The sequence below is a fragment of the Euphorbia lathyris genome, chromosome 8 (genome assembly GCF_963576675.1).
Source record: "Euphorbia lathyris chromosome 8, ddEupLath1.1, whole genome shotgun sequence".
Lineage (NCBI taxonomy): Eukaryota > Viridiplantae > Streptophyta > Magnoliopsida > Malpighiales > Euphorbiaceae > Euphorbia > Euphorbia lathyris.
The window spans coordinates 86969512-86985812 of NC_088917.1; the positions used below are offsets into that span (position 1 = coordinate 86969512).

The 16301-nt window shown below is 38.8% G+C and overlaps 1 protein-coding gene across 9 annotated transcripts; it reads left to right on the top strand.

The window, feature by feature from the left end:
• LOC136202855 (uncharacterized) lies at positions 1-6622 on the top strand. 9 transcript variants are annotated; one of them, XM_065993790.1, is made up of 13 exons: positions 1-280; positions 542-599; positions 756-1324; positions 1416-1679; positions 1769-2158; positions 2226-2504; positions 3164-3474; positions 3551-3727; positions 3824-3934; positions 4031-4104; positions 4177-4275; positions 4365-4494; positions 6435-6622. In XM_065993790.1, exons 3-10 carry the CDS (start codon positions 1283-1285, stop codon positions 4074-4076), a joined length of 1620 nt encoding a protein of 539 aa, XP_065849862.1. In that variant the 5' UTR covers positions 1-280; positions 542-599; positions 756-1282; the 3' UTR covers positions 4077-4104; positions 4177-4275; positions 4365-4494; positions 6435-6622. The 9 variants fall into 9 exon arrangements, with proteins under 9 accessions (XP_065849862.1, XP_065849857.1, XP_065849863.1 ...); XM_065993785.1 differs by lacking the exon at positions 6435-6622 and adding an exon at positions 5864-6216 and having other exon boundaries at positions 4365-5580; XM_065993791.1 differs by lacking the exon at positions 6435-6622 and adding an exon at positions 5864-6216.
• Positions 6623-16301: the final 9679 nt, after the last annotated feature.

Below are 16301 nucleotides of genomic sequence, written 5' to 3' on the forward strand. Positions count from 1 at the left end.
CAAGAACCGACCCCAATTGTTATTGCCGTTTTCTAATTTGCCCCAACTCCAAACGCAAACTTCCAGAATACTCCCAACTCCGAAACACAACCTAAATTCCCAATTTTCAATTTGAGAATTTCTTCCCAATTCACTCGTCAAATTGAGTTTAATTGTTGAAGCTTGCAAGTTCTTCTTCCAAACGCTATACTTGAGTCGCTCAAATCCAATTGAATTGAAGCTTCAAACTCCTTCAGTCCTCGTTCTTCGCCCGTCAGTCCGCTCTCTTTCAGCGTTTCAGGTAAGCTTCAATATTAAGTACCTAATCGTTTTCAGCTTCAATATTTCTCTTTCATTTGGATTTAGGAAGTTCTAGATTGGTAATGAATCAAAGAAATAATCATGCATTTCAATTCAAGCCTAGAACAACTGCTGAACTTGATATCCGATGGGTTTTTGCATTTTCCCTCTATGCCGTTGTTGCCGGTTCCAAATTTAGATCAGAACTATGAATTCAGGTTCACATGTTTTCTAATTTGTTACATTTTCTCTTTTGGTTTAGGTTTTTGGTCTGTTATTTGGCTTATACTGGATCTACGTCACCGTCATTTGTCCCTGTGGTTAGATTTCTCTTATTGTTAAACTTCGCTGATTCTATTTTCTCTATGGGTTTCATTTTGATGATTTGTTCTTCAGTTTTATGTTCCCATTTGCTTTCATTCTGTTTTACACTTTTTTTTTTTTTGCGTGTTGTTGGACTTTCTTAATGCCTCTAGAATGGGTTAAATGCATCATTGGTCCATTGCTGTGACTTCAAGAGTAATTCACTTGACTGCCACACCAGCAGTACTCAACTTTCACTGCTGACCGAAACTATACCTAACTAAAACCTAGATAACATGTGCCTGCCACCGAGTTGACCAAAACGACACGTGTCAGCTAGGTGGCAGTCCTGTGTCATTTCGGTTTCGATCACTGGTTCTATTTTCTTTATTCTATTTCCTCTATGGGTTTCATTTTGATGATTCGTTCCATGTTCCCATTTGCTATTGTAGAAGCCAATTTCAGATTCTTTTGGATTACATTTTATCTCTCTGTGTAGAAGCCAATTTCAGATTCTTTTGGATTTTCTTCCGAGCAGAGTATAGCTTCCTTAGAGGACAGTTTCATAGCAAAGTTCCACATTTTAGACGATCTTAGAAAGAAAGCGGCATTGATATCGAAATGTAATGACGCTTCGAAGCGTTGGAAATACTATTTGAAGGAAAAATACATCAACAATAAACCCTCTCCCGATAAAAAAATGTCATACGAAGATGGTCGAGTTTCTAAAGAGGAATTCAAGGTATTATTTTTGTTAAGTTTTTTATTATTAGTTGTAATGTTATTATTGTTGTTATTAGTGTACTAACAATTTTATTTCCCTATACATGTAGGCTATTAGTGATAAAGCTAAAATAAGCAAGTCTTACGATGAGCATCCTCGTTATATGGGGCAAAGCTCATATGCTCAAAAAGAAGTTATATGGTGCAACAAAGGGTTATATTCCTCATCCTCTCCGTTAGGTGGGGAATCAAAACGTGTGATGAATAGTTTGTCGATTAAGGGGAGAAATTGGATTCTTGCAAGAAGCAAAATTGACGAGGAAGGTAATTTGATTGTGCCGAATGAGAAGACGCAAAAAGTAAAAGTAAAAATTGTGAGTGCTTTAAATTGTGCAATTAGATATGTTAAATAGTACATTATCAGCGAACATGTTACTAACATTAATATTAAATGGATGTGTAGGATCATTGGGAACCGTTGAGGATAGATAGGGAATTCGTGCCATGTAGCACAGATGATGTCTTAAATCGTTCCCTAGAAAAGCCAGAGCCCGGTGGTCGTGTACGTGGAATTGGTGGTAAGGCCGTCATAAGAACTGCGTTTGGGTCTTATAGCCGGGGCGGCATTACTCAGGCTCAGTTTAAAGATTTCATGGCAGCGATGGAGAAAATGAAGCAGCTTCAAGCTGAAGAGATTAGGGCACAGATCAGATTAGTTCTTTCAGAAATGGGAATCCAGATACCAAGTCAGGTGGTTGCCCCTGTGGATCCTAGGCCGGTTGATGTCGCTTTCCCTACCCTAGGTAAAAGAAATTGTCATTCTGGTGGTGTTGATCCTTTTGCCGACATACAGGTAATTTTAACTTGTATTCAGTTCATATATAGAATGTTTTAATATACCTTATGATTAATTACTATAGGGAACTACACCATGTCGGCTAGCATTGTTGATTAAGAGTGCGAAAGTAAGCATTACTCAGGCTCAGTTTAGAGGATTAGTGGCAGCGATGGAGAGAAGTAAGCAGTTTCAAGCTGAAGAGATTAGGAAACAGGTCAAATTACTTCTTTCAGAAATGGGAATGCAGATACCAAGTCAGGCGGATGTCCCTGTGGATTCTAGGCCGGTTGATGCCGCTTTCTCTACCCTGGGTAAAAGTAGTTGTCACTCTGGTGGTGTTGATCCTTTTGCCGACATACAGGTAATTTTAGTGGGCTGCTAAATACCGTCCCCAAATTACTTATCACCGCCCCCATTTGGACTTTTTTGCCCTTTTCATAATTTTGGTCAAAAACTGGAAATTCTCTATACAAAATCATAAAACCGAACAACAATAATTGAATTTATGAAAATAATTGACGTGTGACAACCCGAACCCCGGAAATGGATGATTACGAGTCAGAAATATTAAAATTTACGTTTTTTTTATCAAAGAACTCATGAAAATAATACATATTTTTTTATGACGATTTTGCATTTTTCGTAACAAATTGAACGATTTCATATTTTTCGTCACTAAAAATTTTACGATTTTGCACCGGCCAAAATTTGGCCTAGGTGGATGCGGCATACGCCTAGGCCAAAATTTGGCCGATTCTCTCTAAAAAAAAAATCAGTTTTGAATTTTTTTTTTATGAAAAGGGCAAAATTGTCCAAATGAGGGCGGTGATAAGTAATTTGGGAGCGGTAAATAGCAATACCCTAATTTTAACTTGTATTCAGTTTATATATATAGAATGTTTTAAGATACCTTATGATTAATTACTATAGGGAATTACTAACTCATGTTAATTTTGATAGTTTAATCCTCTCCTATGGTTATGGATATTCACTAATATTTACTAATTAATTGGTTATTAGGCAAACAGTATGAAGGGACGGACGAATAAAAGGAAACAGAGTGAAAGTGGTCACGCGACAAACGAGTCTGTTGTACAACTAAAAAAGCCCATCGATCCTCATGAGGCTACCTTACCAAAGTTGTCTAAGAAGTGCAAATTTATGCAGTCTATGTTGGATGATTATACCGATAATCATATGTTTGAGGTTCCAGTTGATAAGGATGTTTTTGGTCATTCTGAAGATATGACGATTTATATTGGAGTAGAAGACGTGACTCATCTACTAACTGGAAAGTGGCTCAGTACTTCAGTTCTAGAAGTGTTCATGATGTAAGATAATTTCAACTTATTTTGTTTCGAATTTTGAGTTTTTCCTTAAATATCTAACTCTTATTATATTATATAGTGCTTTGAAAAGTCTGTACAGTCGTTATCTCGACTCAATTGGATTCCTGTGCCCGAATCTAGTTTTGAGTACCATGTTGCAAACTAAAAATTTAAAAGACGAGTCTTTGAAGTACCTCGTAGACACAATCATAAGATACAAAGCCAAGCGTTTCATCTTCTTCCCATACAATGAAGGGTATATCCGTGAACTTTACTCTTTTTTTAAAGTTGTAAGTTCAGTATATGTTTATTAAACATTGTTTTATATCATATGTTTATCGTTTTAATGTAGGAATCATTGGATTCTTCTAGTGATTTGTATGGAGAATTGTGCAGTCTACTCATTTGATCCTAAAGTGCCGTCGAAGTTTGGACACAATATAATTAAGTCACATCTGAATAGGTACTCGTATATTGTATTAATGTTATTTCCATTTACTTAATTGATTACAGTATATAATAATTACATGCCTATATTGTTTCTGCTTCAAATTTATAGGGTTTTCTTAGCCTATCAACAGTTGGAACCTAAACGGGGGGGTTAAAAAACCTTGGACATGGATTGTTGGAAAGGTACGTACAATATTGAAGTTTGTTTAGTCGGATTTTGTAATTGTATTTATTGTATTGTAAATTTACGTGTAGTGTCCTCAACAAAGTGGATATAAAGAGTGTGGATACTTTGTAATGCGATACATGTTGGACATAGTTTTGCATCATCGTGATTGTGAAGATGTAACAAATGTAAGTTATGTTATATATTTTAATTTCTATCTTCATGTATATCACTCTTGAATATTTTGTTTACATTTTACCTTTTTCTATTTTTCAAGGTTTTTGCACGAACTTCATCATATACAGAAGACGAGATTCTTGAGGTTTCGAATATTTGGGCTCGACATTTTATAATGTTTTTATTCTCCCTCCTATAGTGAGTTTATAAGCTTGCTAGTCTCCCCCAAGGTAATGATTTTCAATTTTTACTGAAAGCTTCTCCATTGAGTTATATTTCTTGAGCATTTTTTAAGCTTTAATGATTTTCAATTTTTATTGAAAGCTTCTCCACTGAATTCACTGTTATATTTCGCTCGTTCTTTTCTTTAAACAGATACTTCCTTAGGAAACTTAAATGGCAAAAAGCATTGTTAGGTCTTTCATCTTTCATTTTTTGGTTCATTAAGTTTTTAATCTTGTATTTAGATAGATTAAGTCTCTGATCTTTTATTTTTGGTCAGATTAAGCCGTTGATGACCCAAAAAATCAATTTTAAACTTAAAACTCGGTTAACAGAGTATTATTCATTTCACCTATATTTAAAATTTGTATTTTTTCACTGTTTGAAAACAGTTTTGGATGTGTAATGTTACTATAGGAAACAAAATGTTTGTCAGATTTATGATTGGACCTTGATTATCAGCTTGAGCTTTTAGTTCAATTGGTTCCATCATAATGTTAAACTACATTATGACAACCAGGCTACCATACATATCGCAACTAATCATGTCATCATAATGTTAAACTACATTATGACAACCAGGCTACCATACATATCGCAACTAATCATGTCTTCAATGAACAGACTAAACATTTGGACATATGGTTTCCTTACAACTCCTTATATTACAACAGAAAATCAATTGGGGGTTGTTCTTGCAAAGCCATTTCTAACCATCAAATGTAACTAGCTTTGATAAAGAAAAGGAAAATTTTATCTACCGTTTCAACTCATCCGTCTTGAGGAGAGGCATAGTTGCGAAAGGCGACCCAGGCGATCAAGCCTCCGCCTTCTATAATGGAAGGTGGGTGAAATTCCAAAGGCGACCGCCTTTCCATCGCAGGCGAGAGGCGGTCGCCTTTGATACTCACGTGAAAAATTCTAGTTGACCTGTTATGAAAATAGATAAGTGAAATTTAGGTTAGAAATTAGAGAACAGAAACAAACAGTTCGGGATAGAAAGGCTTCTTCTGTCCACTTCGAAGACTTCATCTCCTCCAATAGCACCGCCGATCTCAACAAAACAACTTTCCTCTTCTCTTCCTATCTAATGGGTATGTACATCTCTGTCTCTCTCTTCTTTGTTCTAACTTCTATTTCTTATTCCAACTTTTCTTCCTCTCTTACTCTTCTCGGTTATAAGTGTTATGCTGTCCAAATTTTGATGACTTTGTTTGTTCCAAGTGTTATGCTGTCCAAATTTTTATGAAAGTTTACGAAGTTTGTACAAATTTATCATTAGTTGTTGTGTTGTGCAAATTGTTTATTAGTTTTGTTAAGTTTATGAAAGTTTATTATTATTTATTAATTCTAAGTGTTATTACTCAAATCTTGCAGGCTTTGATCATGAGTATTAGTAATTCTAATACATCGGAAGCTACAAAAGGAACAAATCCTTGTTGGAAGTATGGGCAAGAGGTCAAGCCCATTACAAAAACGGATCTTTGATCATGAGTATTAGTTATTATTTTGTGTTTTACAACTTTAGAAGTTAAACTTAGTCAATTTGAGTTATGATTTTATTTTTTGTGTTTTCTATTTTTTTTGTCGCCTCAAGTGCGAGAGGTTGTCGCCTCGCCTCAATGCGATATTTTTCCCTTATCGCCTTTGCTCGCCTTTCGCCTTTCACAACTATGAGGAGGGGTGTTAAAGTTGTTGATTGATTAATTAGAAATGGGTTAATTTGCATATATGCCTTTATATTTGTTTGTTTTGTCGCATATGTTCATATTTCGATAAACAACCAAATATGCTTTCAGTAAGTGTTAACGATAGATAAATATACATTTATTTGAACGATAAGTTTATTTGGCATAATTCTATTAGTCTGGTCATTACACCACAAATGGTATATTTGTCTGTTTTGTTAACAATTAAGAGGATATATTTGACTTTTTATTTGATACAGGTGGGGTGGCAGGTAAGGTGGATGTGATGTGGAGGCAATTTTTGTTTCATCTGGAAAATATATATTTGACTGTTTATTTGATAGAGAAACATATATGATAACACGGATAAATACAATGACATATATGTATCCAATTAGAAAGTATAGGATGTAATGACATTAATGCTATGTATATGTATTTATAGATACTGTTATATAATTTCAAAATTAATAAGAATAAAAAGATTATGATATATTATCCTTATGATAATACGGGGATTCTAATATTTTTGTGATATATAACTCGTAGGTTTTCAATTTGATATATTAAAACTTTTTTTCTTTTGAAGGCAAAGTAGTTAATATATTAAGCTGAAATATCATATATATCATAATTAGCCACATATCTCACAAATTGAGGGGCTTTGTCCTAGACAAACGGACTAAGCCAAACAAAAGCTGTTTTGACTAGCGTATTTGTCACACGATTAGCATGACGTTGAACATGAGTAAGAGACAAAATGTGACAATCAAGTGCAAGTTGATAGGATATAACTAGCACACGACCAACCTCAAACATGTCTGATTCCACACTGTGAAAGCGATCCACCAGACCCTTCACATTAGTTTCCACCAAGACCTGACTGACATTTTGTTCCTTAATCCACTCCAACGCTTCCTTCAGGCATATTGCTTCAGTTAGATGTACCGACCAAGCACCCGAGAAGATCCGTGTCCAACACGACACCACTAGGCCCTTTTCATCTCAAACTACAGCTTCCAGAACAATATTTAGATTCGCAATATCGAGAGATGTGTTGATGTTAAGTTTCAGTTTCCCAAGATGAGGAGCCAACCATACCTAGCTAATTGTAGTCTGTCTATTTCGAGTCGTTGTTGTAGTCGTATGCGTACTGCTCTAGTAAGAAGACAGGAAGTCCCAGGCCCTTGAGACACAAACGACTGGTGGTAAGAGAGTATTATTCCACACCCATTGGTTGCGTTGGCTCCATATGTACCAGAGCATGACACAAAACTTTTCCCGAGCAAGGTCCGAGTCCAATTATGACTAGGAAGGCTGCAAATCGACAATCAACGAACAAATGCAAGCTGTGCTCAGCACTATCAGAACAGAACACACATATGTTGTCGATCGGAATGCCTTTGAAGCTCAGCTGCTCCCGGCAAGGGAGAAAACCACTGTAAGCTCGCCATAAAAAAGCACGTACCTTTGGCAGCACATAAAGCTGCCAAATACGTGTCCAACCCCCAATGTCCACCACCGAAATGTCAGGGAAGGGTTGTGCGAATGCAAGTCTAAAAGCAAAGCGGACCGAATATTTTCCGTTACGATCAAAATGCCAAATACGAACATCATCATCCTCCTTGTGATGCGCCAGAACAGAGAAAATATCATCCACATCCTCAGCCTGGAAGATAAACTCCAAGGACGCGACATCCCACTCGTGACCATAGGCAGATCTGAGGTCGGCGACCATTAGAGATGTAAGACTTTCTTGCCTCGACGTTTGGGGTCTGAATCTAGGGCTATTCAGAATCTAGGGGGCATCCCATGCATTAATCATTGAACCATTACCAACTCTCCACTGGCACCCCTCGATAAGAATTGATATGATTTCCAACATACTTCGCCCAACTAGGCTCAGGTTATGACCCAATCTAGCCGTCCAAAAAGTCTCTCCAGGACGGCTTGTAACTCTATGCGAACTATTGTACTGACATTCGTACTAAAGAAGATTCCCGACTTCTGCAAATTCACATATTGCCCCGACAATTGCTCGTATTTAATTAACAGAGATCTCACTGTGAATCACTCCTCCCATGGGGCCTTAAAGAAGAAAAGGCTCTCATCAACAAATAGAAGATGGGAGACCCGAGGTGCATACCTGCTCACTCTACAACCATGAGTGGCACCTTCAGACTCGGCCTGCTGCATTAGTGTCAAAAGACCCTCAGCACACATGATAAAAAGATATGGGAAGAGAGGATCACCTTGTCTTAGGCCACATCTAGGTATGATAGGGCCCTGTTAGGCATGAAATTGACTAAGTTTAATCACAAAAATTATACGAGAATTGGGGTGTTTTCTGTTATATTGCAAGAATAAAGGGCTGATTAATGTTTTTTTTTGCAGATAAGTAAAGATTAAGCTGAACAACGCTGAAAACAGCTTGTTTCGCAACTGCCAAAGAGGAGTGGAGCCTTTTATGATCCAACGGTCAAACACCGGACCTGATGACGGATAACGACAGATCAGAAGTGGGCGTGGCAGAGGCAGCAGGTGGAAAGGTGTTTCAGTGGGCGTTACCTAAAGTAGCATGATGACAAGAAGTTTCGACCCTTGAGTGTTCAAGGGTCAAAAAGGATCCATAATCATTTTCTGTTTTATTTAGTTTTTAGTTGGAGTTGACTTATTTTCTGTAATACTTTTGAAAGGGTACTTTCGGATACCTATTTTGGCCCCGGTCTTTCTCCTTTAAATAGATGTAGCAAAGGAAAGATGGGGCATGTTCACCATCAGATATTTTTTTGTTTAGAATAGAAAAGTCACTTTCTAGGCATTAGAGAAGAGCTCTAATGGAGTTTCTGAATGTAGCAAGAACCTCTGATTGCTCACTACTCGATATGAGTGAGTAATCCATTTTGAATGGGCACGGCCAGTCCGGGCCGGTGATGTAAGTCTTATAACTCTTGCAATGAATTTGTAGTATTTTGCCAATGATGTGTTGAGGAGGATTTATATTTCTGTGCTTCGGCATTTATGCATGTGATAGATGAATGTTAGGACACTGCTTGCATCTTCACTGATATCTCTATCAATCTCGCAACCTCGAAGCAGACATGTTAGATGGTTGTGTCAAAGGTTTTCTTAACTGAAATGCAGCTTTGATCTTAATGCAAGAAAGAAAGTTCCTTTAGGACGCTATTGGTTCTAGTAACTCTTAGGAACTTAAGAACACACGAAAGTTGACTTAAGTGGGCATTAAAGTTGATACTTTGATTTCATTGGTAATGTCCCTAATTCGTTGGTTTGTTATATGACCTTGCACAACCTGTTCGGTTGTGCCTAGCCTGTTCTACCCTTTTAAACTGTCAATTATTCGTCATTTATTTTATAGCTTTAGCACTGTTTCGTCTTAACTGACCAAACTCAAACAATCAATCCTACTAAGAAAATACCTTTACACGCACACACACTGTTCAGCAACGATTTTCTCATATAATTTTGGATCTCAATCCCTGTGGAGACGATACTTGACTTATCACTTTATTACTTGTATCTAGTGCACTTGCTAGAGTCATATCTGAGGACAACAAGTTTTTGGCGCCGCTGCCGGGGATTGAAAGCAACAAAATTTATCTGAAATTTCTGTGAAACAGGGTGTTTTTAATCTGTTTGCTAAGGCGTGCAGGAAAAAGAAGTTCTTTACCAGTTTATGCGCAGAGCTGGACCTCCTGTTTTTCCTATCGATCTCGAAGTAGAGAGAACGTGTAGACGAAACAGAGCGGGAGCTCGACGTGCATGACAAAGAGAACGACAAAGAGAGAGAAGAATGGCTGGAAGGGTGCCACCCGAACAACCAGTTCAACCAAACCAAGAAGAAGAAGGAGAGAATAACAACCCTCCTGTTATGCGAATCAGAGATTATTCGAGGCCAACCACAGAGGGACATTCATCATGTATCGTGTTACCCAATGAGGGGAACAGCATGTTCGAGGTGAAGGGGTCTATGATACAGATGATCCAGGCCTCAGTATAATTTAATGGGTTTCAATCTGAAGATCCAAATGGGCATATTCAAGAATTCATCACGTTGTGCAACACATTCAGATCAAACAGAGGCGTTTCTGATGATGTAATCAGACTGAAGCTGTTTCCTTTTTCCCTAAGGGATAAAGCGAAGAACTGGCTAAGAAATTTACAGCCAGGGACAATCACAAGTTGGGAAGAAATGGCACGAGCTTTTCTGATGAAATATTTCCCACCTCGACAAGCCATAAAACTGAGAAATAAAGTGTCGCGGTTTGTACAAGAAGAGGATGAGTCGCTAGCAGAAGCCTGGGAAAGATACAAAGAGCTATTGAGAAGGGTACCAAATCATGGTATCCCTATGTGGATGCAAGTGCAGAATTTATATAATGGTGTGACAAACATCTACAAAATCCAGATTGAATCCATAGCCAACGGTAACCCAGAAGATCTTGAGCCACAGACTTTATATGACCTTATTGAGAAGGTAGTAAGCACAAGTTACAACTGGCACTCCGCCAGAAATGAAGGAAAGAAGACGGGAAATGAAGATGTTGTGTCGAAATTGACAAGTCAGGTAGAACAGCTTGCCAGACAGCTAGGTAAGATAAATGTGTCGTCAATCCACAACGAGCCACCATTCAATGAAATTTGTGATTTTTGTGGAGGCCTTCATTTCAGCATCAACTGTCCCGAAGTTAAGCAGGGAAAGGGCGCACATGCGAAATGTGATTACGCAGGGTATAATCAGAGGAATCCACCTAACCCGTATTCCAACACGTATAATCCTGCCACAAGAAACCATCCGAACTTTGGATGGACAGGCCAGCCGAACCAGCAGGAACAACCGAGATATCAACAACAGCAAGGAGGACACTACCAAAGGCAACCTCAGCAGCATTACAAACAACTTGTGCCACCAAAGGAAGATGTAGAGCCAGATATGAAAACAATGATGATGCATTTCATGAAACAGACACAAGCATCAATAAAAAGTCTAGAAACACAGGTTCACCAGTTAGCTGCATCTACGTCGAAAGGAAAGGGAATAATGCCAAACAACACAGAGCCAAATCCAAAGGGCGATGTCATGGCAATCACCCTGAGGTCAGGTAAGCAAACTCAACCCATCATTTCGACTGATGAAAATGCTGAATGCACATGAATGTCCAAAGAAGCTGAAGAGGAGCAGGAATAGGCTGTTCCCAGTGAGGATGAAACCAGGAAGACAACCTGTACCAGTAAGCCGGAACAAGGGGAAAGTGAAAGAATGTATAAACCACCACCGCCGTATGTTCCACCTGTGCCATATCCAACGCGTCTAATCAACAAAAAGCTGGAAGAACAGAATTCTAAAGTATTGGACACCTTAAGGAAGTTGCACATCAACATTCCTTTCGTAGAAGCGCTGGCACAGATGCCGACATACGCAAAGTTCCTCAAGGATATCCTATCTAACAAAAAGAAGCTAGAAAACATTTCCATGATACAACACAACAGAGATTGTTCGTCAATACTCCAAAACAAGCAGCAGCTACCCAAGAAGCTAAAAGATCCAGGGAGTTTTTCTATTCCTTGTTCAATTGGAAAGCTAAATATAGAAAATGCACTATGTGACCTAGGAGCTAGCATAAATCTGATGCCTTATTCTGTATATGCTAAACTTGGACTAGGAGAACCCAACCTACTCATATGTCCATTCAGTTGGCCGATCGTTCAGTATGCTATCCTAGGGGAGTAGTGGAAGACGTGCTAGTCAAAGTAGGAAAATTCATATTACCCGTTGATTTCATTATAATGGACATTGATGAAGACTTGCATGTTCCTATTATCCTAGGTAGACCATTTTTAGCCACTGGTAGAGCATTGATAGACGTAGGAGAGGGACAATTATTCTTAAGGATTAATGGGGAAGAAGTCATTTTCAAAATGAACGAGGCAATGAGACGTGCAAACAATAATGATGACACATGCTGTTTCTTGGATGATTTTCAAAGTCTTTCTACTTTGCAGGAACAGGACTAGGGGTGCACTCGAACCGAACTTAGACCGAACAGGAACAGGCTCGGCTCGGCTCGATAAGTGTTGAGATCGGGCTCGGCTCGGCTCGAAGCTCGCCGAGCCTAAAATTTTATAGCTCGGCTCGAGTTCGATATAGGTTCGGCTCGAGCTCGAAGCTCGTCGAGCGGCTCGAGCTTAAAATAAATCTGACTCGATATAGGTTCAGTTCAAGCTCATCAAGCTAGCTCTCTGATCCAAGTTATATTGATTTGTTGCGTTTGCAATAAACCAAATGAACCAAGGTTGGACCAGAAACCGGCAGTTCAGCTAGTAACTGGGGTTTGAATAAAAAAAATTAGCAGCAAGCAGTTTGTTCTCACTACTCGCCTCACTTTCCTTACCAGTTAAAGATAATATTTTTAATTGGTGTTGAAGCTTTATTTATAGCCTCTTCTTTAGATTGGTTTGCCTCACTTTTTCGATGTGGGACAAATAAGAATTGTGAAATCCCAAACATAACAGCTAAAATTGATGTGGGACCAACAAATTGAATGATGTACATATACTTGTCTCCATATACCTATATAAGTATATTATTATTATATTTAATAAGACAAAATCTTTAAATGGTTAAAACATAGGTAGATTTAATCCTATATTATTATTAAACCTATATAAGTATATTATACTTATACTTTTTTTTAATATCTTGGTATACTTATTATATATACCAGGTTAATTATTGGATTATATATATAATTTATAAAATAATTTCAAATTATATATTTTAATATATATAAATATTTAAATGTCTTTTAGCCTAATACAAATGGAATGTCTTTATATTTTTTTAGAGTCAATTTAAAATAATTATTTTTTTTATCAATATTTGTTACATTATAAATTAAATATTAATATATATAGTAATTAAAAAAATCAATCGAGCTCACGAGCTTTCGAACCGAACCTAAGAAGCTCGGCTTGGCTCATGAATGTCTCGAGCCGATTCCGAACTCGAACCGAGCTCTATCGAGTCGAACTTTGACCGAGCTTTGATCGAGCCGAGCTCGAACAGTTTGCGAACCACTCTGGCTCGTTTGCACCCCTAAACAGGACACTCTAGAGACTTTATTGGGAGAAGAGGAGAACATATGCGAAGGAACAGGCTGTTCCATTGAATACAACCTACCGACACCTCCTTTCGATCCTACTGTTCCTACTCATCAAGAACCACCGGAGATACCAACTGTGCCGGTGTCTAAACCAGAGTTGAAACCATTGCCTGCACACCTCGAGTATGCTTTCCTTGAACCACCCAGCGGAAGTCCAATTATTATATCCTCAAAGTTAACTCCTGATCAAAAGGCGCAACTCATGGCGGTTTTGCGAAGAAACAAGGATGCAATCGCATGGAAAATTGATGACATAAAAGGGATCAGTCCAGCAGTCTGTGTCCACAGAATCTTGATGGAAAAGGAACACAAGCCATCCGTTCAGCCGCAACGCAGACTAAATCCCCACATGAAGGAGGTTGTGCGGAAAGAAGTGATCAAGCTTCTTGATGCTGGCATTATTTACCCAATCTCTGATAGTGTGTGGACCAGCCCTGTTCATGTTGTACCAAAGAAGGGAGGAACAACCGTAGTCCTCAACGAGAAAGACGAGTTGGTGCCCACAAGAACAATAACAGGGTGGAGAGTTTGTGTTGATTACAGAAAGCTCAACGAAGCCACAAGGAAGGATCACTTCCTTTTGCCCTTCATTGATCAGATGTTAGAACGGTTAGCGGGATATGCCTTCTATTGTTTTCTCGATGGTTATTCAGGTTACAACCAGATCGCAATCCATAGTGAGGATCAAGAGAAGACAACGTTCACATGTCCGTATGGGACTTATGCTTACAGACGAATGTCGTTCAGGCTGTGCAACACTCCGGCCACTTTCCAAAGATGTATGATGTCCATTTTTCATGACATGGTGGAGCGGACCGTAGAAATATTCATGGACGACTTCTCTGTTTATGGAAACTCTTTTGATAGCTGTCTAAACAACCTCGAAGCCGTGCTTGTGCGCTGCAAGGAGACCCATTTGGTCTTGAATTGGGAGAAATGCCACTTCATGGTTACGGGCGGAATTGTTCTCGGGCATAAAATTTCAGAAAAAGGGATGGAAGTGGACAAAGCGAAGGTGGAAGTAATAGAAAAGCTGGCTGTTCCGGCCAATGTAAAAGATATGCGAAGTTTTCTGGGGCACGCATGGGTTTTACCACAGGTTTATCAAAGATTTTTCAAAGATTGCGCTACCCCTGTCAGCATTACTTCATAAGGAAGCGGAATTTTCTTTTGACGCAAGCTGTTTGAAGGCGTTTGAACTTTTAAAGAGCAAGCTGATCAACTCGCCCATACTGGCAGGACCCAACTGGGAGCAACCTTTTGAGATGATGTGCGACGCGAGCGATACTTGTGTGGGAGCCGTTCTTGGACAAAGGATAGAGAAAAAGTTTAGGCCAATTTACTATGCAAGCAAGACGTTAAACGAGGCCCAGTATAATTACACCACTACAGAGAAGGAGCTTTTTGCAGTTGTGTATGCCTTCAACAAATTTCAACCTTACTTGGTGTTATCCAAAGTAGTTGTGCACACAGACCATGTTGCGCTGCGCTACTTGTTCGCGAAAAAGGATGCTAAGCCTAGGTTAATCCGCTAGCTATTGTTACTTCAAGAGTTTGATCTCGAGATTAAGGATAAAAAGGGAACGGAAAATGTCACGGCTGATCATTTGTCAAGGATTTCTCACCAAGGCAGCCAGGACCCCTATCTTTTCAGGTTGTGCGCTGATCAAATTATTCGAAGATGTATATCTCAGGAGGAGCAACAGGATGTTCTAAGCCATTGTCATGACCGAGAAGCTGGAGGGCACCATAGCGCTAGCAGAACTGCGGCCAAGGTTCTTCAATCAGGTTTTTTCTGGCCAACACTTTTTAAAGATGCCCATCTATTCGTTAGTACTTGCAATGAGTGCCAATGAACAGGAAATATCTCGGCTAGAAATGCCATGCCCCTCAACAATATAGTTGTTTGTGAAATTTTTGATATTTGGGGCATAGATTTTATGGGTCCATTCCCTACATCTTTTGGGAATAAATATATCTTAGTGGCTGTAGATTATGTAAGCAAGTGGGTTGAAACAATGGCTAGTCCCACCAATGACGCCCGTGTGGTTATAAAGAAAGGCTGTTCGCCAGATTCGGCGTCCCACGAGCGATCATTAGTGATCAAGGAACTCACTTTTGCAATGCCAAATTTGAAAAGCTGATGGGCAAGCTTGGAGTCTCTCACAGAATTGCCACACCTTACCATCCACAAACAAGTGGACAGGTGGAGATTTCCAATCGTGAAATCAAAAGAATTTTAAAGAAAACTGTTGGCAGTTCTAGGAGAGACTGGGCAAACAAGCTTGACGATGCTCTTTGGGCATATAGGACGACCTATAAAACACCAATTGGAATGTCTCCGTTTAGATTGTTATACGGAAAATCTTGTCACCTGCCGGTAGAAATGGAACACAGGGCTTTTTGGGCATTAATATTTTTAAATTTTGAGCAACAGGCTGTTGGAGATCAACGAAAACTTCAACTCTGTGACATGGAAGAATTCAGGCTGTTCTCATATGAGAATGCAGTAAACTACAAAAAGAAGACCAAACATTGGCACGACAAAAAGATCTAGGAAAAAGTCTTTTACGAAGGACAATATGTCCTTTTGTACAATTCAAGGCTGAGACTCTTTCCAGGAAAGTTAAAGTCACGATGGTCAGGACCATTCACAGTAAACAGGGTGTTCGAGCATGGAGCTGTGGAGATTTTCAAAAATGGTGATGCTCCTTTCAAAGTGAACGGGCAACGTCTCAAACCGTATCTTGAGAATGACCACAAGAGGAAGATTGACACTGTTCACTTCCAGGACCCTCCGCACCATTAATCAGAAACACAGGGTGTTCGCTGCAAACACCAATTGCAACAGGGAAGTACCCCTCCAATAATTCCTTTTTATTTTTTTATATATAGTCCCTCATCATGTGTTAAGTCATTTACCTGATAACAGTTACATTGTCT